At 72.3% G+C, this 26,565-nt stretch overlaps 1 protein-coding gene across 1 annotated transcript; it reads right to left on the bottom strand.

Annotated features, from left to right (window-relative positions):
• Positions 1–744: 744 nt before the first annotated feature.
• On the bottom strand, positions 745–25,249 carry LTBP3 (latent transforming growth factor beta binding protein 3). The gene is given in 30 exon segments (XM_072881558.1): positions 745–933; positions 1,560–1,598; positions 1,601–1,693; positions 2,546–2,626; positions 3,206–3,385; positions 4,779–4,916; positions 5,889–6,017; positions 6,525–6,608; positions 7,611–7,778; positions 8,360–8,488; positions 9,181–9,300; positions 9,949–10,071; positions 10,621–10,740; positions 11,112–11,240; positions 12,867–12,998; positions 14,175–14,300; positions 14,833–14,928; positions 15,616–15,694; positions 15,919–16,017; positions 16,885–17,099; positions 18,284–18,316; positions 18,319–18,438; positions 19,108–19,209; positions 19,212–19,229; positions 20,263–20,351; positions 20,457–20,560; positions 21,377–21,606; positions 22,312–22,396; positions 22,444–22,640; positions 24,820–25,249. Coding segments are annotated over 30 exon segments (3,651 nt in total). The 5' UTR covers positions 25,058–25,249; the 3' UTR covers positions 745–778.
• Positions 25,250–26,565: the final 1,316 nt, after the last annotated feature.

The raw sequence follows: 26,565 nt of genomic DNA, 5'->3' as shown, positions 1-26,565 counted from the left end.
CCCACAGTTCCCCCAAACCCCCACTCTCCCCCCAAATCCCCCAGCGCTCCGATCTCCCCCAAATCCCCCAGTGCTCCAATCTCCCCCTATTCCCCCCAAAGGCCCCAATCTCTCCCCAAAGGCCTCAATCTCCCCCAAATCCCCCAAACCCCGCACTCTCCCCCAAATCCCCTCCAGTGCTCCAATCTCCCCACAGTTCTCCCCAAACCCCCACTCTCTCCCCAAATCCCCCAAGCCCCCAATCTTCCCCAAATCCCCCAGTGCTCCAATCTCCCCCTATTACCCCTCCAAATTCCCCCAAAGGCCCCAATCTACCCCCTATTCCCCCCAAACCCCCAATCTCTCCCCAAATCCCCCCAAGCCCCCACTCTCCCCCAAATCCCCCCAAGCCCCCCGCTCTCCCCAAATCCCCTCCAGTGCTCCAATCTCCCCCTATTCCCCCCGAAGGCCCCAATCTCCCCCCTATTCCCCCCAAACCCCCGCTCTCCCCCAAATCCCTCCAGTGCTCCAATCTCCCCCTATTCCCCCCGAAGGCCCCAATCTCTCCCCAAATGCCCCCAAGCCCCCGCTCTCCCCCAAATCCCCCAGTGCTCCAATCTCCCCCTATTCCCCCCCGAAGGCCCCAATCTCCCCCTATTCCCCCCAAACCCCCCGCTCTCCCCCAAATCCCCCAAGCCCCCGCTCTCCCCCAGCCCCCCCCCAGCCCCCCACGCCCTCCCCACCCCCGAAGGCAGCGGGGCCGGGGCGGTTTCCCCCGCCTTTATTGGGGCGCGGGGGCTCAGCGGCGGCGCTGGGGCAGGCAGAGCCCCCCGTGCTGGCGGGAGCGCGCGGCCCCCGCTTTGCAGGCGCAGCGGAAGGAGCCGCTGGTGTTGACGCAGCGCTCGTGGCGGCACCGCAGCCCCCCCCGGCTCGGCTCCCGGCACTCGTCGATGTCTGCGGGCGACCGGGGTCAGGGACCCCCGTAAACACCCCCGCCCCCCCGCCCCGGGACCCCCCGAACCCGCCCCGCGGACCCCTGGGGCGGCAGGGCCCGGTGACCCCACTGGTGTCCCCCAAACACCCCCCCCCTCCCCAGCGCCCCCGGTACAGCCCAGCACCCCTTGCAGGGGTCAATGTCTAGGGAGGGGTCCCCAAAGCCAGCCCCCTTTCGGGGTCCCTGCTGTCTGGGGGGTCCCCCATATGCATCCCAAAGCCAGCCCCCCCGGGGTCCCTGCTGTCTGGGGGCTCCCCATATGCACCCCAATGCCCCCTAAAACAGGCCAGCGCCCCCCGCCTTTGGGGACCCTGCTGTCAAGGGGGCTCCCCCAAAGCCAGCCCCCCCCCCCCTTGGGGTCCCTGGTGTCTGGGGGCTCCCCAAAGCCAGCCCCCTTGGGGTCCCTGCTGTCTGGGGGGCTCCCCATATGCACCCCAATGCCCCCTCCCAACAGGGACCCCCAAAACAGGCCAGCACCCCTTTGGGGGACCCTGGGGTGTGCGTGTCCCCCCCCCAACAGGGACCCCAGTGCTTGGGGGGAGGGGGGGCGGCCCCCGCTCCGCTTTGGGGGCACCCGGGGGCTCACCCAGGCAGCGGGTGCGGGAGGGGTCGGGCTGGAAGCCGGGGGGCACTCGCAGCCCGGGCGGGGGAAGGAGCGGAGGCAGCGGCCCCCCCCGGGGCAGGGGCACTCGGCCGAGTCCTCCTCCGAGCTCTCCTCGCCTGGGGGCACACGGGGGCTGGGGCCTGGGGGCTCCAGGGGGGTCCCAGGGTTGGGGGTCCCTGGGGGCTGGGGGTCCCAGGGCTGAGGTTTGGGGTCCCCAGGGGAGGATCCCAGGGTTGGGGGCTCCCTGGGGGCTGGGGGGTCCCAGGGCTGAAGTTTGGGGTCTCCAGGATGTGGGGTCCCCACGTTGGGGGGTCCCTGGGGAATATGGGGGTCCCAGGGCTGAGGTTTGGGGTCCCCAGGATGTGGGGTCCCCACGTTGGGGGTCCCTGGGGGCTGTGGGGGTCCCAGGGCTGAGGTTTGGGGTCCCCAGGCGGGAGGATCCCAGGGTTGGGGGTCCCTGGGGCTGGGGGGTCCCAGGGCTGAGGTTTGGGGTCCCCAGGATGTGGGGTCCCCACGTTGGGGGGGGTCCCTGGGGGCTGTGGGGGTCCCAGGGCTGAGGTTTGGGGTCCCCAGGCGGGAGGATCCCAGGGCTGGGGGTCCCTGGGGGCTGGGGGGTCCCAGGGCTGAGGTTTGGGGTCCCCGGGGGTCCCTGGGGGCTGTGAGGGTCCCAGGGCTGAAGTTTGGGGTCTCCAGGATGTGGGGTCCCCACGTTGGGGGGTCCCTGGGGAATATGGGGGTCCCAGGGCTGAGGTTTGGGCCCCCCCATGATGATGGCTTGGGGGTCCCAGGGGTGCTTGGGGGTCCTGGGGGGTTTGGGGGTCCCACGGTGTTTGGGAGTCCCGGGGGCTTTGGGGGTCCCGGGGACGCTCAGGGGCCCCGGGGACGGTCGGGGGCCCCACGGTGTTTGGGGGCCCCGTGGGGTTGGGGGTCCCGCGGGGTTGGGGGTCCCACGGGGTTGGGGGTCCCACCTCTGCGGGGCCCCCCCAGGCCGAGGGGGCTGACGTCCCAGAAGGAGTTGCTCTCGCTCTGCGAGGAGGAGCACTGCAGGCCTGGGGGGCCCGCGTCACCCCCGGCCCCCCCAGCCCCCCACGCCCCATAGGGACCCCCCCATACCCCATAGGGACCCCCCATATCCCATAGGGCCCCCCTTAGGGCCCCCTCATACCCCATAGGGCCCCCCATAGCCCCCCAGCCCCTGATATCCCACAGGGCCCCCCATAGGCCTCCCCCAGCCCCCCATATCCCTTAGGGGCCCCCATACCCCATAGGGCCCCCCTCATACCCCATAGGGCCCCCCATAACCCCTCAGTCCCCCCATATCCCATAGGGCCCCCCCATAACCCCTCAGTCCCCCATATCCCATAGGGCCCCCTCATACCCCATAGGGCCCCCCATAACCCCTCGGTCCCCTCATACCCCATAGAACCCCCCATAGGCCCCCCAATATCCCATAGAGCCCCCCATACCCCATAGGGCCCCCGATATCCCATAGGGCCCCCCATAGGCCCCCCCATACCCTCATAGGCCCCCCCATGCCCCGTAGAGCCCCCCACGCCCCCTTAGGGCCCCCCATAACCCATAGGCCCCCCATACCCACAGCCCCCCCGCCCCCCGCTCTCCCCGCTCACCTGGGGGCCGGGGGGGGCAGGGCCGGCAGTGGTGCCCCCAGCCGGCCCCCCCCCGGCAGCAGCACTCGTCCAGGGCCAGGGGGCCCCCCCCGAGGGGAGCCCCGCACACCCCCTCCTCGCCCCGCCGCTGCCAGCACACGTCCCGCCGCTCCGGGGGGGGCCGCTCGGGGGGGGCGCGCTCTGCGGGGCACGGGGCTCGCACGGGGCTCGCACGGGGACCACGGGGCTCGCACGGGGCTCGCATGGGGCTCGCACGGGGACCACAGGGCTTGCACAGGGCTCGCACAGGGACCACGGGGCTCGCATGGGGCTCGCACGGGGCCCACGGGGCTCGCACGGGGCTCGCACGGGGACCACGGGGCTCGCACGCCTCACGTGCAGGCTCAGACACCCACACCGGCCTCGCACGGGGCTCGCACGGGGACCACGGGGCTCACATGCCTCACGTGGGGGCTCACACACCCACACCAGCCTTGCACAAGGGCTCACACGAGGATCACGGGGCTCGCACGGGGTTCACACACCCACACCGGCCTCACACGGGGCTCGCACGGGGACCACGGGGCTCGCACACCCACACCGGCCTCGCACAGGGCTCGCACAGGGACCACACGGCTTGCACAGGGCTCGCACGGGGACCATGGGGCTCGCACGGGGCTCGCACGGGGACCGTGGGGCTCACACACCCACACCGGCCTCGCACAGGGGCTTGCACAGGAACCACGGGGCTCACATGCCTCACGTGGGGGCTCGCACACCCACACCAGCCTTGCACAAGGGCTCACACGAGGATCACGGGGCTCGCACGGGGCTCACACACCCACACCGGCCTCGCACGGGGCTCGCACGGGGCCCACGGGGCTCACACGCCTCGCACAGAGGCTCACACGCCCACACCAGCCTCGCACGGGGGCTTGCACGGGGACCACAGGGCTCGCACAGGGCTTGCACGAGCATCACAGGGCTCACACGCCCAAATCAGCCTTGCACAGGGGCTCGCACGAGGATCACGGGGCTCGCACGGGGCTCACACACCTCGCACGGAAGCTTGCACACCCCCCCCCCCAGCCTCGCACAGGGGCTCACATGCCTCACATGGGGCTCGCACGAGGATCACGGGGCTTTACACGGGGCTCGTGTGCCTCGCACGGGGCCTTGCACAAACTCAGGTGCCTCGCATGGCCCTTGCACACCCCTACATCCCTCGCACGGCCCTTGCGCACCTTTGTGCCCCCTTGCACGCCCCACATGCCCTCACACGCCCCTTGCACGCCTTCGTGCCCCCTTGCATGCCCCTTGCACGCCCCACATCCCCTCGCACGCCCCTCACACGTCCCTCACGCAGCCCTTGCACGCCCCCACATTCCCTTGCACGCCCCCCACGCCCTCACATGCCCCCGCACGGCCTTTGCACGCCCACGCTCACACTCGCACGGCCTTTGCACGCCCCTCCCCGCCCTCGCCCGCCCCTCGCAGGTACCGCGCACACCTCTACGTCCCCTTGCAAGACCCTCGCACGCCTCCCCACGCCCTCGCACGCCCTTGCGCGCCCTCGCGCGCCGCGGGCGCTCACCGGGCTCGGGGGGGGGCAGGCAGCGGCGCTGCAGCGGGTGGTAGCGGGTGCCGGGGGGGCAGGTGCAGCGGAAGGAGCCGCGCGTGTTCTCGCACGCCCCGTCCACGCAGTTGGACTCGTCCAGGCACTCGTCCACGTCTGGGGGTGGGGGGTGGCTCGTGGGGACCCCCGGGACCCCACGAACTCGCCCAGGGACCCCCAGGACCCTCAGGGACCCCCGGCACCACCCCCACCCCCCCCCCGGGGTGCCCCCGCACCCCAGCAGCCCGCGACGTATCGCGGCCCTGCCTGCCCCCTGCCCCCATTGCCCCCATGGCCCCCACTGCCCCCATGGCCCCATTGCCCCCTACTGCCCCCATTGCCCCATTGTGCCCCATTGCCCCCCATCGCTCCCCAGTCCCCGACTGCTCCCGATTGCTCCCCATTGCCCCCCACTGCCCCCCAACTGAGCCCCATTGAACCCATTGCCCCCCGGCCCCCCGCACCCAGGCACTGCAGCAGCCCGCTGTCGTAGTCGAAGCCCTGCTTGCCCCCATGGCCCCCCATGGCCCCCCATGGCCCCCCGGCCCCCCGGCCCCCCGCACCCAGGCACTGCAGCAGCCCGCTGTCGTAGTCGAAGCCCTGCTTGCCCCCATGGCCCCCCATGGCCCCCCATGGCCCCCGGCCCCCCGGCCCCCGCACCCAGGCACTGCAGCAGCCTGCTGTCGTAGTCGAAGCCCTGCTTGCCCCCCATGGCCCCCCATGGCCCCCCATGGCCCCCCATGGCCCGCCCATGGCCCCCCGGCCCCCGCACCCAGGCACTGCAGCAGCCCACTGTCGTAGTCAAAGCCCTGCTTGCCCCCATGGCCCCCCATGGCCCCCCATGGCCCGCCCATGGCCCCCCGGCCCCCCGCACCCAGGCACTGCAGCAGCCCGCTGTCGTAGTCGAAGCCCTGCTTGCCCCCATGGCCCCCCATGGCCCCCCATGGCCCCCCATGGCCCCCGGCCCCCAGCCCCGCACCCAGGCACTGCAGCAGCCCACTGTCGTAGTCAAAGCCCTGCTTGCCCCCCATGGCCCCCCATGGCCCCCCATGGCCCCCCCATGGCCCCCGGCCCCCCAGCCCCCCGCACCCAGGCACTGCAGCAGCCCGCTGTCGTAGTCGAAGCCCTGCTTGCAGTAGCACTCGTAGCCCGGCTGCGTGTTGACGCATTTCCCCTCCTTGCAGATCTCGGCCCCGAAGAGGCCGCACTCGTCGATGTCTGCGGGGGCGTCAGGGCCAGGGACCCCCGCGACGGGGGCGGACCCCGGGGACCCCCAGGGGATGGGGGACACCCCTCCTCCTCCCCCCCCCCCGGGGACAAAGGGGGGGGGGACCCAGGGGGCACGGGGGGCCTCCGGGGGGCAGGGGGACCCCCCCCGAGGGACACGGGGACCCCCAGGGGACACAGGGACCCCCCCCCCAGGGGGACAGAGGGACCCCCAGGGGACATGGGCACCCTAAGGGGACAGGGGGACTCCCAGGAGACCCTCACGGGGGGAGGGGGACCCAGGGGACAGAGACCCACAGGGGGACAAAGGGACCCCCCTGGGGGAGAGGGGGACCCCCCCGGGGGATGGAGGGACCCCCCCGGCGGACAGAGACCCCCAGGGGACAGGGGCACGGGGGACCCGGCGGCTGAGTGCCTGGGGAATGGGGACGGCGATGGGCACGGGGGCGTGGGGACCCCAAGGGGTGGGGACACGGGCGGGGGGCACGGGGGGCTCACCCCGGTGCACAGGGACCCCGTAGTCGAGGCCGTTGTCGTCCTGGATGAAGCCCTTCCCGTCGGGGCAGAGCGCCAGGAACTCGGCTGGGGGGTGTCAGGTGGGGGGTCCCGCACCCCAAACCGCACCCGGGGCCCCCCACGCGCAGAGCGGACCCAGGGGGTGGGGAGCCCCTCCCCAGCCCGCACGGACCCCCGGACACCCCAAGGGTCCCCTCGCTGGGCCCCCGAGGAGGGGACAGGGCTGGGGTCCAACTCACCGGGGACCCCCAGCCCCACCCTAGACCCCCCCGGACCCCCAAGGGTGGGGGTAACACCCTGCTGGGGACCCCCAGACCCACTGCAGCCCCCAGCCCCATCCCGGCCCCCAAGGAGGGGACAAGGCAGGGGTAACACCCCGCTGGGGACCCCCAGCCCCACCCTTGAGCCCCCAGGACCCCTGAGGAGGGGACAGGGCTGGGGTCCAACTCACCTGGGGACACCCAGACCCACTGCAGCCCCCCAGCCCCATCCCGGCCCCCCAAGGAGGGGACAAGGCAGGGGTAACACCCCGCTGGGGACCCCCAGACCCACCCTTGAGCCCCCAGACCCCCGAGGAGGGGACAGGGCTGGGGTACCTCTCACCGGGGACCCCCAGCCCCACCCTAGAGCCCCCAGGACCCCAAGCCCCCCAAGGAGGGGTGGAGATGGGGTAACACCCCGCTGGGGACACCCAGACCCACTGCAGCCCCCCAGCCCCATCCCGGCCCCCAAGGAGGGGACAAGGCAGGGGTAACACCCCGCTGGGGACCCCCAGACCCACCCTTGAGCCCCCCAGACCCCCTGAGGAGGGGACAGGGCTGGGGTCCAACTCACCGGGGACCCCCAGCCCCACCCTAGAGCCCCCAGGACCCCAAGCCCCCCCAAGGAGGGGTGGAGATGGGGTAACACCCCGCTGGGGACCCCCAGCCCCACCCTTGAGCCCCCAGACCCCCCGAGGAGGGGACAGGGCTGGGGTCCAACTCACCGGGGGCCCCCCGCCCCACCCTAGAGCCCCCAGCCCCCTCCAGCCCCCCCCAGGGGTCCCGGCCGGGGCCCCGCGCCCCGTACCGGAGGAGGGGAGGGGGCAGGGGTACACCTCGCAGTGGTCCCCCCAGCCGGCGCCCAGCGAGCAGCAGCACTCCCCCCGCGTCACGTTGGTGCCCAGCACCGAGTCGCAGAAGACGGGGTCGTCGAAGTTGAGGTAGCACTCCTTCCGGGGGGCCGGGGGCTCCCGCGCTGAGACCCCGCCGCCACCCGTCACCGCCGGCTGGCCCCGGAGCCCCCCGGGGCCCCCAGTCCCTTGGGGACCCCCAGGAACCCTCCCCAGCCCCCCGGAAGCCCAGACCCCTGGAGCCGCCCCCAGCCCCCCGGGGATCCCCGGTGCTCCCCAGAGCCCCCCAGACCCCTGGAGACCCCAGCCCCTTGGGGACCCCCAGCCCCCCCCCTCCAGCTCCCCCATCCCCCAGCGACCCCCATCCTGCAGGGACCCCCCCATCCCCCCGGTGCCCCCCAGACCCCTGGAGCCCGCCTGATCCCCAGCCCCCTGCAGAACCCAGCCCCCCAGCCCCTTGGGGACCCCTACAGACCCCCAACCCCTTGGGGACCCCCAGCCCCCAGGGACCCCCCAGCCTCCTGGAGCCCCCAGCCCCCATGGACCCCTTCAGCCCCCCAGACACCCCCCCATGGACCCCTTCGGCCCCCCAGATCCTCTCCCCCCCCCCCAGACCCCTAGAGATCCCCCAGCCCCTTGGGGACCCCCACGGACCCTCCCCAGCCCCCTGGAGCCCCCAGCCCCCCCGGCCCCCCCCCAGGCCCACCCTGGCAGCTGCGGCGGTCGGGCGAGGGGCTGAAGCCGGGGGGGCAGAGGCAGGCGAAGGAGCCCTCCAGGTTGGTGCAGGCGCCGTGGGGGGCGCAGAGCCCCGCGTCCAGCGCACACTCGTCGATGTCTGCGGGAGCCGCCGGCCTCGCACGCCCCTCGCGCAAAGCACGTGGGCGCGGGGCCCCCCAACCTTGCGCGCGAGGGGACGCACGGGGACGAGGGGATCGACCGGGCGGCGGCGCGCCGAGAGCGGCGGCGCGAGGGGCGTCGCACGCGCTGCCGCGCGACGAGCGGTCGCGCGAGGGGGTCCTGCGCGCGCTGGGGCGCAACGCGCGGTCGTGCGAGGGGCTGCGGCGTGCATCGCACGGCACCCGCTGTCGCGCGAGAGGCCATCGTGCGCGCTGCGGTGCGGTACGGGGTCGCGCGAGGGGCTTTCGCACGGGTGTGGTGCACGCTGTCGTGCGAGGGGCTCTCGCGCGCTCCGCTGCACGACGCGCGGTCACGTAAGGGGCTCTTGCACGCACCGCCGTGCAACGCGCGGTCGTGCGAGGGGCTCTGGCGCGCACCGCGAGGCCGATCACGCTCACTCGGCTGGCCGGCCCTGACGCGCGCCGCCATGCAACGCACGCCCGCTTGTGCAAAGAGCCCTTGCACGCCCGGCCCCGCCGGGGCCCTTGCACGCTCCTGCACGCGCGAGGGGAGTTTTGCACGCGCCGCCGCGTGACGCGGCTCAAGGCTTTTGCGCGCGCCGCTGCACGAAGGGGCCGTCGCACGCTCGGGGCGGGGGCTTCCCTTGCACGCGCGCGTGCGAGCGCTCACCTTGGCACTTGCGGCCGTGCAGCAGGGTGTAGCCGGGCCGGCAGAGGCAGCGGTAGGAGCCCGGCGTGTTCACGCACTCACCCCCCACGCACGCCGCCGCGAACTCACACTCGTCGATGTCTGGGGGGGGAGGATGGGCGACGGCCCCCCGGACCCCCATACACCGCCCCCAGCCCCCTATACAGCCCCCAGACCCCATAACCTGCCCCAGACCCCCTACGCCCGCCCCCAGACCCATATATCCACCCCAGACCCCATATCTGCACCCCTGGACCCCATACATCCACCCAGACCCATATACCCCCCAGACCCCATACACCCACCCCCAGACCCCATACACCCCCCAGACCGCATGTACCCCCCAGATCCTGTATGTCCGCCCAGACCCATATATGCCCCAGACCCATATAGCCCCCCAAACCATATATGCACCAGGCCTATATATCCCCCAGACCCCTATATAACTGCCAGGCTCCATATACGCAACCCCTGGCCACACATATGCACCCCCAGACCCTATATATGCAACCCCAAGACCCTTATATCCACCCCAAACCCCATATAACCCCCCAGACCCCTATATCCCCAGTCCCCTATAGGTCCCGTCCCAGGGCGGGGGGCACCTTCGCGGCGGGGCGGGTCCCTGGCGGGGTGCGCCCCAGACCCCTATACAACTCCCCAGGCCCCCTGTATCCCCCAGACCCCGTATACAACCCCCCAGACCCCCTATACGCCCGGTCCCCTATAGGTCCCGGCCCGGGGGGGCACCTTCGCAGCGGGGCGGGTCCCTGGCGGGCTGCAGCCCGGGGGGGCACTGGCACTTGAAGGAGCCGGGGGTGTTGACGCAGACCCCGCTGGGGCAGAGCCCCCCGCCCTCGCACTCGTTCACGTCTGGGGGACCCCGTCAGCCCCCGCCCGGGGGGGGCACGGAGCCCCCGGGGGGGGGGGACATGGATATTGGGGTCCCCGAGGTGTGGGCACATGGATATGGGGGTCCCCAGGGTGGGGGGCACGGATATTGGGGTCCCCGGGGTGGGGGCACATGGACATTGGGGTCCCCGAGGGAGGGGGGCACGGAGCCTGGGGTCCCCAGGGTGGGGGCACATGGATATTGGGGTCCCTGGGGTGGGGGGCACGGATATTGGGGTCCCCGAGGGGCACATGGACATTGGGGTCCCCAAGGGAGGGGGATGGAGCCCGGGGTCCCCAGGGTGGGTGCACGCGGACATTGGGGTCCTGGGGGGGCATGGACATTGGGGTCCCCAGCGTGGGGAGTGCCCGGGCAGGGGGTCCCAGGGATGGGTGTCCCCAAGGGGGTCCCAGGGTGGGGGCTCCTGGGGCAGGGGGTCCCCAGGGGTCCCTGGGGATGGGTGCCAGGGTGGGGGTCCCCGGGGGGTCCTGGGGATGGGTGCCAGGGTGGGGGTCCCCGGGGGTCCGCACCGATGCAGGCGCCGTTGTGGCCCCGGAAGCCGGGGGGGCAGGGGCTGCAGAGGAACCCCCCGGGCTGGTTCTCGCACTTGCCCTCGGGGCACGTCCCCACGTCCAGGCACTCGTTGATGTCTGGGGGGACACGGGGGACAGGGGGACAGGGGGACAGAGGTACACAGGGAGACAGGGGCATGGGGGACACAAGTGACACGGGGGACAGAAGCAACATGGGGACGTGGGGGACAGGGGGGGCACGGGGGACACAGGGACACGGGGGGACACAGGGAGACAGGAGGGCACCGGGGACACAAGTGACACGGGGGACACGGGGACGTTGGGCACCCCACAGCATCCCGTTATCGGGGGGGCATCCCTGCAGGGTCCCCCGTCCCCGGTGTCCCCACTGTCTCCATCCCCCTCCCTGTCCCCATGTCCCCTGCCCATCCCCACGTCCCCATGCCTATGTCCCCACCCCTGTCCCCGCGTCCCCACGCCGGTGTCACCTTCGCAGAGGGGCTGCCGCGAGCTCTTGCGCCGGTAGCCCGGGTGACACTCGCACTTGTAGTGGCCGGGGACGTTGGTGCAGGTGCCCCCGTCCCCGCAGATGTCCGCCTTGGCACACTCGTCGATGTCTGCGCACGCGTGCTCAGTGCCACCGTCCCCAACCCCGTCCCGTGTCCCCAACCCTGTCCCCATCCCTGCCCCATCTCCCCCACCCCCTGCCCATGTCCCCTGCCCCTTCCCCATGTCCCCTTGTCCCCACATCCCCATGTCCCCTTGTGCCCATGTCCCTGCATCCCGTCCCCGTGCCTCCATACCCCTGTGACCCTGTGTCCCCATGCTCCATGTCCCCACACCTCTATGTCCCCTTGTCCCTGTGGCCCAGTGTCCCATGTCCCCGTGCCCCTGTCTCCCTGTGCCCTGTGTCCCCGAGCCCCCACGACCCCGTGTCCCCCTGTCCCCATGCCCTGTGACCCTGTGTCCCCCTGTCCCCATGCCCTGTGACCCTGTGGCCCCATGTTCCCATGCTCTGTCACCCTGTGACCCCATGTCCCCATGCCCTGTGACCCCGTGACCCCGTGCCCCCATGCCCTGTGACCCCTTGTCCCCATGTCCCCATGCCCTGTGACCCCGTGACCCCATGTCCCATGTCCCCATGCCCCGTGTCCCCCTGTCCCCATGCCCTGTGACCCTGTGGCCCCATGTCCCCTTGCCTCATGTCCCCTGTCCCCATGCCCTGTGACCCCATGTCCCCATGCTCTGTCACCTTGTGACCTCTTGTCCCCTTATCCCCATGCCCCATGTCCTGTGCCCTGTTGCCCCATGTCCCCTTGTCCCCATGCCCCATGTCCCCATGCTCTGTGACCCCATGTCCCCATGCCCCATGTCCCCATGTCCCCTTGTCCCCATGCCCCATGTCCCCATGCTCTGTGACCCCTTGTCCCCATGCTCTCTCACCGTGACCTCTTGTCCCCTTGTCCCCATGCCCCATGTCCTGTGCCCTGTTGCCCCATGTCCCCTTGTCCCCATGCCCCATGTCCCCATGCTCTGTGACCCCATGTCCCCATGCCCCATGTCCCCATGTCCCCTTGTCCCCATGCCCCATGTCCCCATGCTCTGTGACCCCTTGTCCCCATGCTCTCTCACCGTGACCTCTTGTCCCCTTGTCCCCATGCCCCATGCTCTGTCACCCTGTGACCCCATGACCCCATGTCCCGTGTCCCTGTGCCCCGTGTCCCCTGTCCCCCTGCCCTGTGACCCTGTGGCCCCATGTCCCCTTGCCTCATGTCCCCTTGTCCCCATGCCCTGTGACCCCATGTCCCCATGCCCCATGTCCCCATGTGACCTCTTGTCCCCATGCCCCATGTCCCCATGCTCTGTCACCCTGTGACCTCTTGTCTCCTTGTCCCCATGCCCCATGTCCCCATGCCCTGTGACCCCATGTCCCCATACCCCATGTCCCCATGTGACCTCTTGTCCCCGTGCCCCACGTCGCCATGCTCTGTCACCCTGTGACCTCTTGTCTCCTTGTCCCCATGCCCCATGTCCCCATGCCCTGTGACCCCATGTCCCCATACCCCATGTCCCCATGTGACCCCATGTCCCCATGCCCCATGTGACCCCGTGTCCCCATACCCCATGTCACCCTGTGACCCCGTGTCCCCGTGCCCCACGTCGCCATGCTCTGTGACCCCGTGTCCCCGTGTCCCCGTGTCCCCATGCCCCGTGTCCCCGTGTCCCCGTGCCCCGCCCCTCACCGGCGCAGGAGCGCACGCCCTTGTGCAGGCTGAGCTGGAACCCGCGGTGGCAGTGGCAGTTGTAGGAGCCGCCCGTGTTCATGCAGACGCCGCGGCCGGCGCCGCACGGCTCCGCCTCGCACTCGTTCACGTCTGCGCGGGGGCACACACGTGTGAAGGCGTGACGCCCCCCCCCGCGGCGTGACGTGCTGCGCCAGGCGCCGTGCCCCCCGCGCGCGCGTGCGCTCGTACGTACGCGCGTGCGCGCTTGTGCCCCTCCATGCACACGCGTGTGCAGGCGTGCAGTGAAGCTGACCGCCACCCCTAGCAGCTCTGGGGTGCACACAGCCCCCCCCAGCCCCCCCGTACCCATGCAGCAGCGGCCCTGGGGGTGCACAGAGACCCCCCCCAGACCCCAAACCCCCTCATACCGGTGCCATAACAGCTCTGGGGTGCACAGAGACCCCCCAGGCCCCCAAACCCCTCATACCGGTGCCATAACAGCTCTGGGGTGCACAGAGACCCCCCAGCCCCCAACCCCCCATACCGGTGCCATAACAGCTCTGGGGGTGCACAGAGACCCCCCCAGCCCCCCAAACCCCCCCATACCGGTGCCATAACAGCTCTGGGGGTGCACACAGACCCCTTCAGCCCCCAGCCCCCATACCCATGCAGCAGCGGCCCTGGGGGTGCACAGAGACCCCCCCCAGATCCCCAAACCCCTCATACCGGTGCCATAACAGCTCTGGGGTGCACAGAGACCCCCCAGGCCCCCAAACCCCCTCATACCGGTGCCATAACAGCTCTGGGGGTGCACACAGACCCCCCAGACCCCCAAACCCCCCATACCGGTGCCATAACAGCTCTGGGGGTGCACACAGACCCCTTCAGCCCCCAGCCCCCCATACCCATGCAGCAGCGGCCCTGGGGGTGCACAGAGACCCCCCCCAGATCCCCAAACCCCCTCATACCGGTGCCATAACAGCTCTGGGGGTGCACAGAGACCCCCCAGGCCCCCAAACCCCCTCATACCGGTGCCATAACAGCTCTGGGGGTGCACACAGACCCCCCCCAGACCCCCAAACCCCCCATACCGGTGCCATAACAGCTCTGGGGGTGCACACAGACCCCTTCAGCCCCCAGCCCCCCATACCCATGCAGCAGCGGCCCTGGGGTGCACAGAGACCCCCCCAGATCCCCAAACCCCCTCATACCGGTGCCATAACAGCTCTGGGGTGCACAGAGACCCCCCAGGCCCCCAAACCCCCTACCGGTGCCATAACAGCTCTGGGGTGCGCACAGCCCCCCCAGCCCCCCAGCCCCCCCTACCGGTGCAGTACCGGCGCTGGGGGTGCCAGCGGTACCCCGGGTAGCAGAGGCAGCTGTACCCCCCCGGCCCCATCACGCACTCCCCGGGGCCGCAGATGTTGCGGTTCAGTTTGCACTCGTCTGTCTCTGGGGGCACGGGGGCTCAGGGGTCCCAAAGGGTCCCAAGGGGGTCTCGGGTGGGGGGGTCCCAGGGAGCTTTGGGGGTGGTGGAGGGGTCCCAGGGAGGGAGTTCTGGGGGTCCCAGGGGGATGCCAGAGGGGTCCCAGCGGGGTCTGGGGGTCCCAGGAGGGTCCCGGGGGTCTCGGGGGTCTCAAGGGTGTTCCAGGGAGGTCTGGGGTCCCAGGGGGTCCCAGGGGATTGGGGGTCCCAGGGGTCCCAGGGGAGGTTTGGGGGCTTAGAGGGGGTCCTAGGGGTGTTCCAGGGAGGTCTGGGGGTCCCAGGGAGTCCCAGGGAGGTCCCAGGGGTCCCAGGAGGACTGGGGGTCCCAAGGGGAGGTTTGGGGGCTTAGAGGGGGTCCCGGGGCTGTTCCAGGGAGTCCTGAGGGGCTGGGGGGCGGGAGGGGGTCCCAGAGGGATTGGGGGGGGTCCCAGGGCCTCAAGCGGGGTTCCAGGGAGGACTGGGGGTCCCAGGGGGTTCCAGGGGCCCGGGGGTCCCTCACCGGTGACCTGGGTGGGGGCGATCTCGGCGGCGCTGCGCGTGTGCTGCTCGGCCACCACCCGCCAGACGACGGCCGTGGTGGGACGGGCGACCACCTCTGGGGGGGACACGCCGCGGGGTCCGTCCCCCCGCCACGGTGGCCCCGTCCCCGTCCCGCCTCTGTCCCCGTGCGCGTCCCCTCCTGTCCCCGTCCTCGTCCCCGTGCGTGTCCCATCCCGTCCCCGTCCCTGTCCCCAAGCGCGTCCCACCCTCTCCCCGTGCGTGTCCCATCCCGTCCCTGTCCCCATCCTTGTCCCCGTCCCTGTCCCGTCCCCACGCGTGTCCCCGTGCGTGTCCCCATCCTTGTCCCGCTCCCCATCCCCTGCCCGTCCCCATCCCCGTGCACTTCTCATCCTGTCCCCATCCGTCCCTGCCCCGTCCCCCTCCCTGTCCCTGTCCTGTCCCCTTGCACGTCCCCATGCTGTCCCCATCCCCTCGGTCCCCATGTCCCCATCCCATCCCCATGCATGTCCTCTCCTGTCCCCATTCTCGTCCCTGTCCTTGTCCCCGTCCTCATCCCTGTCCACGCACCCATCCTTGCGCACGTCCCCACACCGTCCCCGTCCCATTCTTGTCCCTGTCCGTGTCCCCGTCCTCCTCCCCGTCCCCATGCTGTCCCCATCCCCCGCCGATCCCCATGTCCCTGTCCCCGTCCTCATCCCTGTACGCTCCCTGTCCCCATGCACGTCCCCGTCCTGTCCCCATCCCGTCCCTGTCCCCATCCCCGTCCCGTGTCCCCCCTTACCGGGGTACCGGGGGGGGTCGGTGCTCCCCGGGGGCTGCTCCAGGCCCTGCTCCTCCGAGTGGGTCCAGAAAGCTGGGAGCTGGGGGGACACTGCTGTCCCCTCTGCTCCCCCCGGCCCCCCTGCTCCCCCCATGTCCCCCCGGCCCCTCCACTCTGCCGCTGTGTCCCCCGCCCCCCAGTCCCCCACCATCCTCCTTGTCCCCCCATGACGTCCGCAACGTTCCCATCCCTCCCATTGCCCCCAGCCCCCCATGTCCCCCCCATGACCCCCCCCCACTGCCCCCCCCGTCCCCCCACACTCACCATGGCCGGGGGGGTCACGGCTGTGGGGGAAGGGGGCGATGAGACCCCAGAGGGATCCTCCCACGGGGGGGGGACACAATGTGGGGTCACAGGGGGATGCTGGGGACCCCGGGGGATACAGGGTCATGGGGGGCACGGGGGGACACATAAGGACCCCAGGGAACATGGGGGGGACAGAGGGGGGATACAGGGGACCCCAAGGGACATGGGGGGCACAGGGACATGGACAGGGGAGACAGGGATATGGGGGGGCACAAGGGACCCCGGGGATATGGGGCGGGCACAGGGACATGGTGGGGAGGACACAGGGACGTGGGGGGGACTCAAGGGACCCCCAGAGACATGGGGGGTCATGGAGCTCTAGGAGGGACATCAGGGGTCATGGGGGACACAGGGGACCGCAGGGGACATGGGGGGTCACAGGGACCTGGGGGGACACAGGGGACCGCAGGGGACATGGGGGGGTCACAGGGACCTGGGGGGACACAGGGACCGCAGGGGACATGGGGGGTCACAGGGACCTGGGGGGGACACAGGGGACCGCAGGGGGACATGGGGGGGTCACAGGGACCTGGGGGGACACAGGGGACCGCAGGGGACATGGGGGGTCACAGGGACCTGGGGGACACAGGGGACCGCAGGGGACATGGGGGGTCACAGGGACCTGGGGGGACACAGGGGACCGCAGGGGACATGGGGGGGGTCACAGGGACCTGGGGGGACACAGGGACCCCAGGGGACATGGGGGGTCACAGGGGACCCCAGGGGACATGGGGGTCACAGGGACCTGGGGGACACAGGGGACCCCAGGGACATGGGGGGGTCACAGGGACCTGGGGGGACACAGGGGACCGCAGGGGACATGGGGGGTCACAGGGACCTGGGGGACACAGGGGACCGCAGGGGACATGGGGGTCACAGGGACCTGGGGGGACACAGGGGACCCCAGGGGACCCGGGCGGACACCGGGGGAGGCGAGGAGCCGGGGGGTGACCGACCTGGGGGCGGGGCGCGTCGGGGGGCGCGGGGCTGGGGGCGGGCGGGGGGCCGGGGGGGCCGCTCGGGGGCCCCGTCGGGGTGGATGTGGAGGGTGAAGTCGCTCTCGCCCTGGATGGTGAGGGTCTGGTGGGAGGTCAGGACGTGGTAGCCCTTCCCCGCCGGGCAGATGGCCTTGAAGGCAGCTGGGGACGGGGGGGTCAGCGGGGTCAGCGCCCCCACTGCCCCCCCAGACCGGGCTGGCATCCCCCCGGCTGCCCCCCCCAGACCGGGCTGGGCTCCTGACCCAGCATCCCCCCAAAATGGGAACCCCCGCGCTGCACCTCCTGATGGGGGCACCCTGAGCCCCCCCAAAACGGGTACCCCGACCCTGAACCCCCTCCCCAAACGGGGATGCTGACCCTGCCTCCCTCCCCCCCAAAGATGGGCACCCCCACCCTGCATCCCCCCCGAATGGGACCCCTAAACCTGTACCCACCCATGGGTACCCCAACCCAGCCCCCCCAAATGGGAACCTTGACCCTGCATCCTTCCCCCCAAAAAAATGGGTACCCCCACCCCGCTTTCCCCCACCCCACTTTCCCCCGATGGGTACCCTGCCCCCCATCCCCCCCAATGGGTGCCTTGACCCTGAATCCCCCCCAATGGGTGCCCCAACCCCACATCCCCCTCAATAGCTGGTGTCCCCCCCAAAAAAATGCCCCCCATCCCCGCAAGTGGGTACCCTGACCCCACCCCCCAAGATGGGCACCCCCCATCCCCCCCAATGGGTACCCTGCCCCCCATCCCCCATCCCCCAATGGGTGCCCCAACCCCACACCCCCCCAAGAGGTGCCCCCCCCATCCCCCAGCGGGTACCCTGACCCCACCCCCCAAGATGGGCACCCCCATCCCCCAATGGGTACCCTGCCCCCCATCCCCCCATCCCCCAATGGGTGCCCCAACCCCACACCCCCCCCAAGAGGTGCCCCCATCCCCCAGCGGGTACCCTGACCCCACCCCCCAAGATGGGCACCCCCATCCCCCCAATGGGTACCCTGCCCCCATCCCCCATCCCCCAATGGGTGCCCCAACCCCACATCCCCCCCAAGAGGTGCCCCCCCCAAGATCCCCCCCCATGCCCCCAGCGGGTACCCTGACCCCACCCCCAAGATGGGCACCCCCCATCCCCCAATGGGTGCCCCAACCCCACATCCCCCCAAGAGGTGCCCCCCAAGATGCCCCCCAGCGGGTACCCTGCCCCCCATCCCCCCATCCCCCCAATGGGTGCCCCAACCCCACATCCCCCCCCCAAGATGCCCCCAGCGGGTACCCTGACCCCCCAGACGGGTGTGCGCCTGCCCCCGCGCCGCCCCCGGCGCCCCCGCACCGGTGCCGTCGGCGGGGCAGCGCTCGCAGCGGCCCCCCAGGCCTTGCCCACGCTGCAGCAGCAGGTCTGGCGCGTCAGGCGGGTGGGCAGGGGGTGCTGGCACTGCTGCGCCGACACCAGCCGGAAGCAGAGCCCCCTCTCCTCGCCCTTCTCCGCTGCGGGGCGAGGGTCACGCACCCCTAACCCCCACGGGACCCCCCCGGAGCCCCCCCAAAAGCCCTGGTGGCCCCCCCTCCGGCCCCCGGAGCCCCCCAGAGTCCCACAGACACTCAGAGAGCCCAGAGCCCCCCAGAGTCCCATAGACCCTCACAGACCCCCCCATAGACCCCCCCCACAGACCCCCCAGACCCCCAAGGACCCCCCATAGACCCCCAGACCCCAAGCCCCCAAAGACACCCAGACCCCCAAAGACCCCCCGACCCCCAAAGAACCCCATAGACCCCCCAGTACCCCAGACCCCCATAGACCCCCATAGACCCCCCCAGTACCCCAGACCCCCATAGACCCCCCATAGACCCCCCAGTACCCCAGACCCCCATGGACCCCCATAGACCCCCCAGTACCCCAGACCCCATGGACCCCCATAGACCCCCATAGACCCCCCAGTACCCCAGACCCCCATGGAGCCCCCATAGACCCCCCAGACCCCCAAAGACCCCCCCACAGACCCTCACAGCCCCCACACCCCCAAAGACCCCCCCAGCCCCCCGGACACTCACAGCCCCTCCATAGACCACCCCCCCAAACCCCCCCCAACCACCCCAGATCCCTCCCAGCCCCCCCCAGCCCCCCCCCAGGACCCCTCGGACCCCCGCCCCACGTACGCAGGCACTGGCTGCGGGAGGGCCCCAGCACGTGCCCGGCTTTGCAGGCGCAGCGGAAGCTGCCCTGGGTGTTGAGGCAGTCCCCGTGCTGGCAGACCCCTGCATGGCGCACTCGTTGATGTCTGCGGCAGCCGCGTCAGCGCCCCGCACACGCGTGGCCCCCTGCGTGCGCCCCGCCACGCCCGCGCCTCGCCCCGCGCCTCGCCCCGCCCCGCGCGCCTCGCCCCGCGCACCTCGCCCCGCTACGCGCGTCGCACGCGCGCCCGTGTACGCGCGCACGCGTGCGGCCCCGTGCGTGCGCGCGTGCGCCCGGCCCACGCACGAGCCCCGTGCACACACCCGTGCACGTCACCCCCACGCGCGCACAGGCGAGGCCCCGTGCGCGTCCCCTGGGCACGCGCAGGCGTGGTCCCGCGCAAATCCCCACGCTGCGCGCACACGCCTGGCCGTGCGTGTCCCTGTGCGTCCCCGTGCGTGTCCCCGTGTGCGTCCCTGTGCACATCACCATGCACGTCCCCGTGCACGTCCCCGTGCGTGTCCCCATGCGTGTCCCCCTGTGCATGTCCCCGTGCATGTCCTCGTGCGTGTCCCCCTGTGTGCCCCCGTGCATGTCCTCGTGCATGTCCCCCTGTGTGCCCCCGTGCGTGTCCCCGTGCGTGTCCCCCTGTGTGTCCCCGTGTGTGTCCGCGTGTGTATCCCCATGCACGTCCCCATGCACGTCCCCGTGCGTGTCCCCATGCGTGTCCCCCTGTGCATGTCCCCGTGCATGTCCCCGTGTGTCCCCATGCGTGTCCCCCTGTGCATGTCCCCGTGCATGTCCCCGTGCGTGTCCCCGTGCGTGTCCCCGTGTGTCCCCGTGCGTGTCCCCCTGTGCATGTCCCCGTGCGTGTCCCCGTGCGTGTCCCCCTGTGCATGTCCCCCTGTGTCCCCATGCGTCCCCGTGTGTGTCCCCGTGTGCGTCCCTGTGCACATCACTATGCACGTCCCCGTGCGTGTCCCCATGCACGTCCCTGCGTGTGTCCCCATGCGTGTCCCCTGTGTCCCCCGTGTGTCCCCGTGTCCCCCGTGCGTGTCCCCGTGCCCGCGCACACGCACCCCCGCCCTCGCGCCCCTCGCGTGCCCCTCGCGTGCCCCTCGCGCGCTCGCGTGCCCTACCCTGGCAGTGGCTGCTGTTGAGGCGCTTGTAGCCCTGGGGACAGGCCCCCCGTGCTCCCCGGACGGGGCCCGTCTTCTGCACCCCGTGTCTGCAACACCCCCACGGTCACGCCCGGACCCCTCGCGTCCCCGCGGGCGGGGGGGGGGGGGGGCCCGGACGCCCGGGTCCCCCGGGGGCGGACCCCCACTCACACTGGAGGTGGGGACACTTGTGGCACTTGCTCTGTCCCCAGGCGGTGCCGATGCTGCCGCAGCAATCCTCCTGCTTGGTCAGCCCCGGCAGCGGGTTGCTGCCACACTGGGGGGTTGGGGTGTCAGCACCCCAAATACCCCCTGCACCCCCAAACACCCCCAGCCCCCCGAAATACCACCCCAGCCCCCCAAATACCCCACAGCGCCCCACGTCCCCCCGGCACCTATTGCGCCGTCTGCTCCTCGTGCAAAGCTCGCACCCGGCGCACCCCGGGTCCCCCCCTGCACCCCACAACCCCTCTGCACCCCACGACCCCCCCACCCGTGCCCCCTGCACCCCACACCCCCTCATGCACCCTGTGCACCCCTCGCATCCCCCCGCCCCCATTCTCCCCACGCACCCTGCACACCCCAGGTCCCCTGTACCCCCTGCCCCCCACTCCCCTGCACCCCCATACGCCCCCACACCCCCAGACTCCCCATTCCCCCTGCCTCCCTATGCCCCCCAGGGACCCCGTTCCCCCGCCCCCATGCTCCCTGCACCCCTATACACCCCTTGCACCCCCATGCCCCCTGTCTCCCCAAACCCCCCAGCCCCCCGGAACCGCCACGTGCCCCTGCACCCCAAACCCCTGCACCACCAGCCCCCCATGCCCCCTGTCCCCCCAAACCCCCAGCCCCCATGTCCCCCATGCGCCCTGCACCCCTCCATGCCCCCTGCACCCCCAAGCCCCCAGCCCCTGCACCCCCAGAACCCCCATGTGCCCCTGCGCCCCAATTCCCCCAGACCCTGCACCCCCAGCCCCCACGCCCCTGCCTCCCCAAACCTCCCAGCCCCCGATGTCCCCCCATTTCTCCCAAGCCCCCTGCACCCCCAAACTCCCCAGCCCCTGCACCCCCAGCCCCCCAGCCCCCCACTCACCGACTGCTTGGGCAGGGTCTCCTGGAAGCAGCGGCCGAGGGGTTTGTGGGTGTGGGGCCGGGGGGGCGCGGGGGGCTTGCTGCCGGCGGGGGGCTGCGCCGGGTGGGCCAGCAGTAGCCCGGGGCCACGGGGGGCCCCCTCGGGGGGCCGGGGCTCGATGCGGTGAACCTGCACCGAGGCCTCGGGGGGGTGGTGCACCCGCACGTTCACCAGCGGCGGCGGCACCTGCACTGGGGGGGCACCGGCACCTCGGCACCCCGACACCCCCGGCGTGGGCACCCCCGCGCCCCGGGAGCGGGCGAATGTGGGACCCCCGGGACCCCTGGCGTGGGCACCCCAGCACCCCCGGGAATGGGCGTACGCGGGGACCCCCCCAGGTCCCTTGGTATGGGCACCCCCAGACACCCCGACATGGGACCCCTGGGACCCCCTGTTCCCCTTGACCGCCTGCACGGGCACCCCAGCACCCACGGGACCCGGGCAATGGGCACGTGTGGGACCCCCCGGGACCCCCAGCATGGGCACGCCAGGACCCCGGGTGTATGTGGGACCCCTGGGACCCCCTGCCCCCCAAGACCCCCAATACGGGCACCCCCTGACACCCCAGTGTGGGATCCCTGGGACCCCCAGAAATGGGCACCCCCAGTACGGGCACTCCATGACCCCCGGGACCCCAGGGATATGTGGGACCCCCCGGGACCCCCAGCATGGGCACCCCAGACATCCCAACAGGGGACCCCTGTCCCCCAGGACCCCGGGACGCCCAGGACGCTGGGACCCCCAGCACGGGCACCCCGGGACCCCGGGAAGGGGTACCCCAACATGGGACTCCGGTGCCCCCCAGCGCGCCCCCCCAGCCCCGGCACCCCCAGCTCCGTGGCACGGGCGCCCCCGTCCCCCACATCTGCCCCCTGCGCCCCCCAGCCCCCCGGTACCTTCAGCCGAGTGGTGCCCGGGCCCCAGGGGCACGACGAAGGTGGCGTGGCTGACGTGCCCCCCCGTGTCCCCCCCGTGGGCTCCCCCGGGGGCTCTGGGGCCGCTGCCGCCCCGGGGCCGTCGGCGATGACCTGGACGGCGTAGACGGCGACCTTGGCCCCCGGGGGGGGCTCGGGGGGGGCGTCGGGGGGCGCGCGGGGGGGGCGGCGGGGGGGCCCCCTGGCGCCCGGCCGGGACTTGGCAGAAGCGGCCGGTGAAGGCGGGGGGCAGAGGCAGTGGGAGCGGGAGCTGCACTGGCCCCCGTTCATGCAGGGCAGGGGGCAGACCACTGCGGGGAGGGGGTCGGGGGGCCTGACCCCCGAACCCCCGTGCCCCCAAGGCCCTGCACCCCCAACCGCCCCGTGCCCTGCGAGACCCCCCCCAAACCCCCTGTGCCCCCAAATCCCTGCACCCCGACCCCAAACCCCCGTGCAAGGCCCCCAAACCCCTTTGCCCCCAAATCCCTGCACCAACCTCTAACCCCTCCTGTGCCCCCCAAGGCCCCCCCCAAACCCCCTGTGCCCCCAAATCCCTGCACCCCGACCCCAAACCCCCGTGCCCCCAAGGCCCCCCAACCCCCTGTGCCCCCAAATCCCCAACTCCCCCGTGCCCTGCGAGACCCCCCAACCCTCTGTGCCCCCACCCCCAAACCCCCTGTGCCCCTGAAGGCCCCCCAAGCCCCCGCGCCCCCAAATCCCTGCACCCCCGCGCCCCAGGGCCCCCCAGCCCGTGCGCAGCCGGTGCCGTGTGCTCGCACACGCGTGTGCACCCGTGTCCCGGCGCGCAGGGTGGGCGTCTGTCCCCACGTCCCCCGTCCCCGCGGCTGTCCCCCTCCCCGCGCCACCCTGTCCCCGTCCTGTCCCTGTCCCCACCCCTGTCCCTCTGCCACCCCGTCCCTGTCCCCATCCCTGTCCCACGCTGTCCTCGTCCCTGTCCCCATCCCTGTGCCGTGCCCATGCCTGTGTCACCCCGTCCGTGTCCCCATCCTGTCCCTGTCCCCATCCCTGTGCCCTCCCTGTCCCTGTCCCCATCCTGTCCCCGTCCCCATCCTGTCCCCGTCCCCATCCCTGTCCCACCCCATCCTGTCCCTGTCCCCATCCCTGTGCCACGCTGTCCCCATGCCCACGCCAACCTGTCCCCACCCCTGTCCCCGTGCTACCCCATCCTGTCCCCATCCCTGTCCCCATCCCTGTGCCACGCTGTCCCCGTGCCCACACCAACCCGTCCCCATCCCTGTCCCTGTCCCCATCCCTGTCCCTGTCCCCATCCCTGTCCCCATGCCCACGCCAACCTGTCCCAGTCCCTGTCCCCATCCCTGTCCCTGTCACACCCCTGTCCCCGTCCCTGTGCCACGCTGTCCCCATGGCCACGCCAACCTGTCCCCATCCCTGTCCCATCCCTGACCCTCTGCTACCCCATCCTGTCCCCTTCCCTGTCCCCATCCCTCTGCCACGCTGTCCCCATGCCCATGCCAACTTGTCCCCATCCTGTCCCCATCCCTGTCCCCGTCGCTGTCGCATCCCTGTGCCACGCTGTCCCCGTGCCCACGCCAACCTGTCCCCCTGCCTGTCCCCATCCTGTCCCCATCCCTGTCACATCCCTGTCCCTGTCCCCGTCCCTGCGCCACGCTGTCCCCATGCCCATGCCAATTTGTCCCCGTCCCTGTCCCCATCCTGTCCCCATCCTTGTCCCTGTCACATCCCTGTCCCTGTCCCCATCCCTGTGCCATGCTGTCCCCATGCCCATGCCATCCTGTCCCCGTCCCTGTCCCCATCCCTATGCCTGTCCCCGTCCCTCTGCCACGCTGTCCCCGTGCCCATGCCAATTTGTCCCTGTCCCTGTGCCCACGCCAACCTGTCCCCATCCCTGTCCCCATCCCTGTCCCCATCCCTGTCCCCATCCTGTCCCCGTCCCTGTGCCACGCTGTCCCCATGCCCATGCCAACTTGTCCCCATCCTGTCCCCGTCCCTGTCACATCCCTGTCCCCGTCCCTCTGCCACGCTCTGCCCATGCCCATACCAATTTGTCCCCGTCCCTGTCCCCATCCTGTCCCCATCCTTGTCCCTGTCACATCCCTGTCCCTGTCCCCATCCCTGTCCCCATCCTGTCCCTGTCACATCCCTGTCCCTGTCCCCATCCCTGTCCCCATCCTGTCCCTGTCCCTGTCACATCCCTGTCCCCGTCCCCGTCCCTCTGCCACGCTGTCCCCGTGCCAATTTGTCCCTGTCCCTGTGCCCACGCCAACCTGTCCCCATCCCTGTCCCCATCCTGTCCCCGTCCCTGTCCCCATCCTGTCCCCGTCCCTGTCCCCGTCCCCGTCCCTCTGCCACGCTGTCCCTGTGCCCGTGCCAATTTGTCCCCGTCCCTGTCGCATCCCCGTCCCCGTCCCCCTGCCACGCTGTCCCCGTCCCCGTGCCCACGCCAGCCCGTCCCGCTCCCCACGCCCCCCGCCCCGTCCCGCCGCTCACCGACGCGGAAGCCGGAGCCGGTGAGGGTGTCGGCGGCGTGCCCGTTCTCGCCGATGAGGGTCATGTTGGAGCCGGGCTGGCAGGAGTCGCGGCACAGGCCCTTCAGGCACGTCCGCCGGCAGATCAGGGGGGCGAAGACCACCTTGAAGCGCTCGCGGGCCACGGCCGCGCGCCCCCCGCCCGCGCCCAGCGCCGCCAGCGTCGCCAGCGCCACCCACGCCCCCCACCACCGCCCCATGGCGCCCGGGGCTGCCCTCGACGCCGGCCCCGCGTCGCGGGCCGCGAGGGGTCACGCCAAGCCGGCGGCGGCGGCGGCGGTCGAGGCCCGACGCCGGGGGTCCCCCGGGAGGGGGGGGGGGGGAGAGAGGGGGGGCGGGGGTGCTCGCCCCCCCGGCAGGAGCGAGGCCGGGGGTGGGGGGGCGGGGGCCCTCGCCGGGTGCCGGGGCGGGGTCTCCAGCCTGCGGCCGGCGGGCTCCCGTCGGCCGGGGAAGGTGGCCGCCTGGGCTGGCGCTGGAACGGGGCGGGGGGCGGGGGTGTGGGGGGGGGGGCCCGGCCGGGCTCCCGCTGGAGCGGGGAGGGTGGGCGGGAGCCCGGCCGGGCGCTGCGGGGCTGGGGGAGGGAGGGGCCCGGATGGCCGGGTCCGCTGCCAGCGCCGGGGGGGCGGGGAGGGCCCTGCGGCCGCGCGGGACCCCGGGGAGGGGAGGGGGGACACGCGGGACCCCCGGGAGCGCTGGGAGCCCCGTGGGGGGGGATGGGGCGCAAGGAGGAGGCGGGCGCCGGGGGGGGCAGGGTTTATTTGGCCGCGCTCCCCCCGCGCTGCCTCGTCAGCGCCCACGCGTGGGGGCACCCCCCGCCTCCCGCCCAGTGCATCCCCCGCCCCCCGGGGCGGGACTTCCGGTCCGTCCCCCTCCCCCCACGGTGGAGGCGGGAGTTCCGTTTTTCCCCCACCACGGGGGTGGGGGGGTGGAGGGGGTGGGACTTCCTGTTTTCCCCGCCGGGAGGAGGGCGGGACTTCCTGCCGTAGAAAGGAGTCCCCGCCCTGGCGAAGGCGGGACTTCCTGTAATGCCCTTTGTTTTGACCTATTGGGTGCCTGAGTGGGCGGGACTTCCTCTGCTGCCAGCTGTCCGTCGTGCGGCGGAGGGGGGCCGGGGGGGCGCGCCCCTGAGGAGGCGGGACTTCCGGCGCCGCCCCGCCCCCGTCCATCACGGGGAGGCGGGAGAGTCGCGGTCCCTCATTGGTCGTCGAAGGGGTCGCGGGGGCGGGGCCAGGGGTCGCCGGGGGGCGGGTCCCGCCGGGGCCCCGCCGAGACGAAGCTCCAGGGGTCGATGCGGGGGCGCAGGGGGAGGGCGGGGCCGCCCCGCGGGGCCGGGGGGCGGGGGCGCGGGGAGGGGGCTGGGCAGCGCCGCGCCTGGGGGCGGGGGAGGGGTCAGGGGGCCACGGCCCCTCCCCAGCCCCATAACTGCCCCCCATCCCCCCAGAGCCGCCCCCGGAGCCCCCAACCACCCCCAGAGCTCCAGAGCCCCCCGCAGACCCACGGCTGCCCCACAGATACCGCGACCACCCCACAGGCCCCCCCCAACCGCCCCATAACTGCCCACAGAGCCCCATAACCTCCCCACAGATGCCCCAAGCACCCCACAGCTGCCCCACAGCCCCCATAACCGCCCCACAGCCCCCCCAGCTGCCCCATAACTGCCCACAGAGCCCATAACCGCCCCCGCCTGCCCCCAACCACCCCCACAGGC

The sequence above is a fragment of the Ciconia boyciana genome, chromosome 16 (assembly GCF_034638445.1).
Source record: "Ciconia boyciana chromosome 16, ASM3463844v1, whole genome shotgun sequence".
Taxonomy (NCBI): Eukaryota; Metazoa; Chordata; class Aves; order Ciconiiformes; family Ciconiidae; genus Ciconia; species Ciconia boyciana.
Note: the sequence above shows the minus strand (reverse complement) of the source record. Positions and strands in the feature narration are given on the sequence as shown.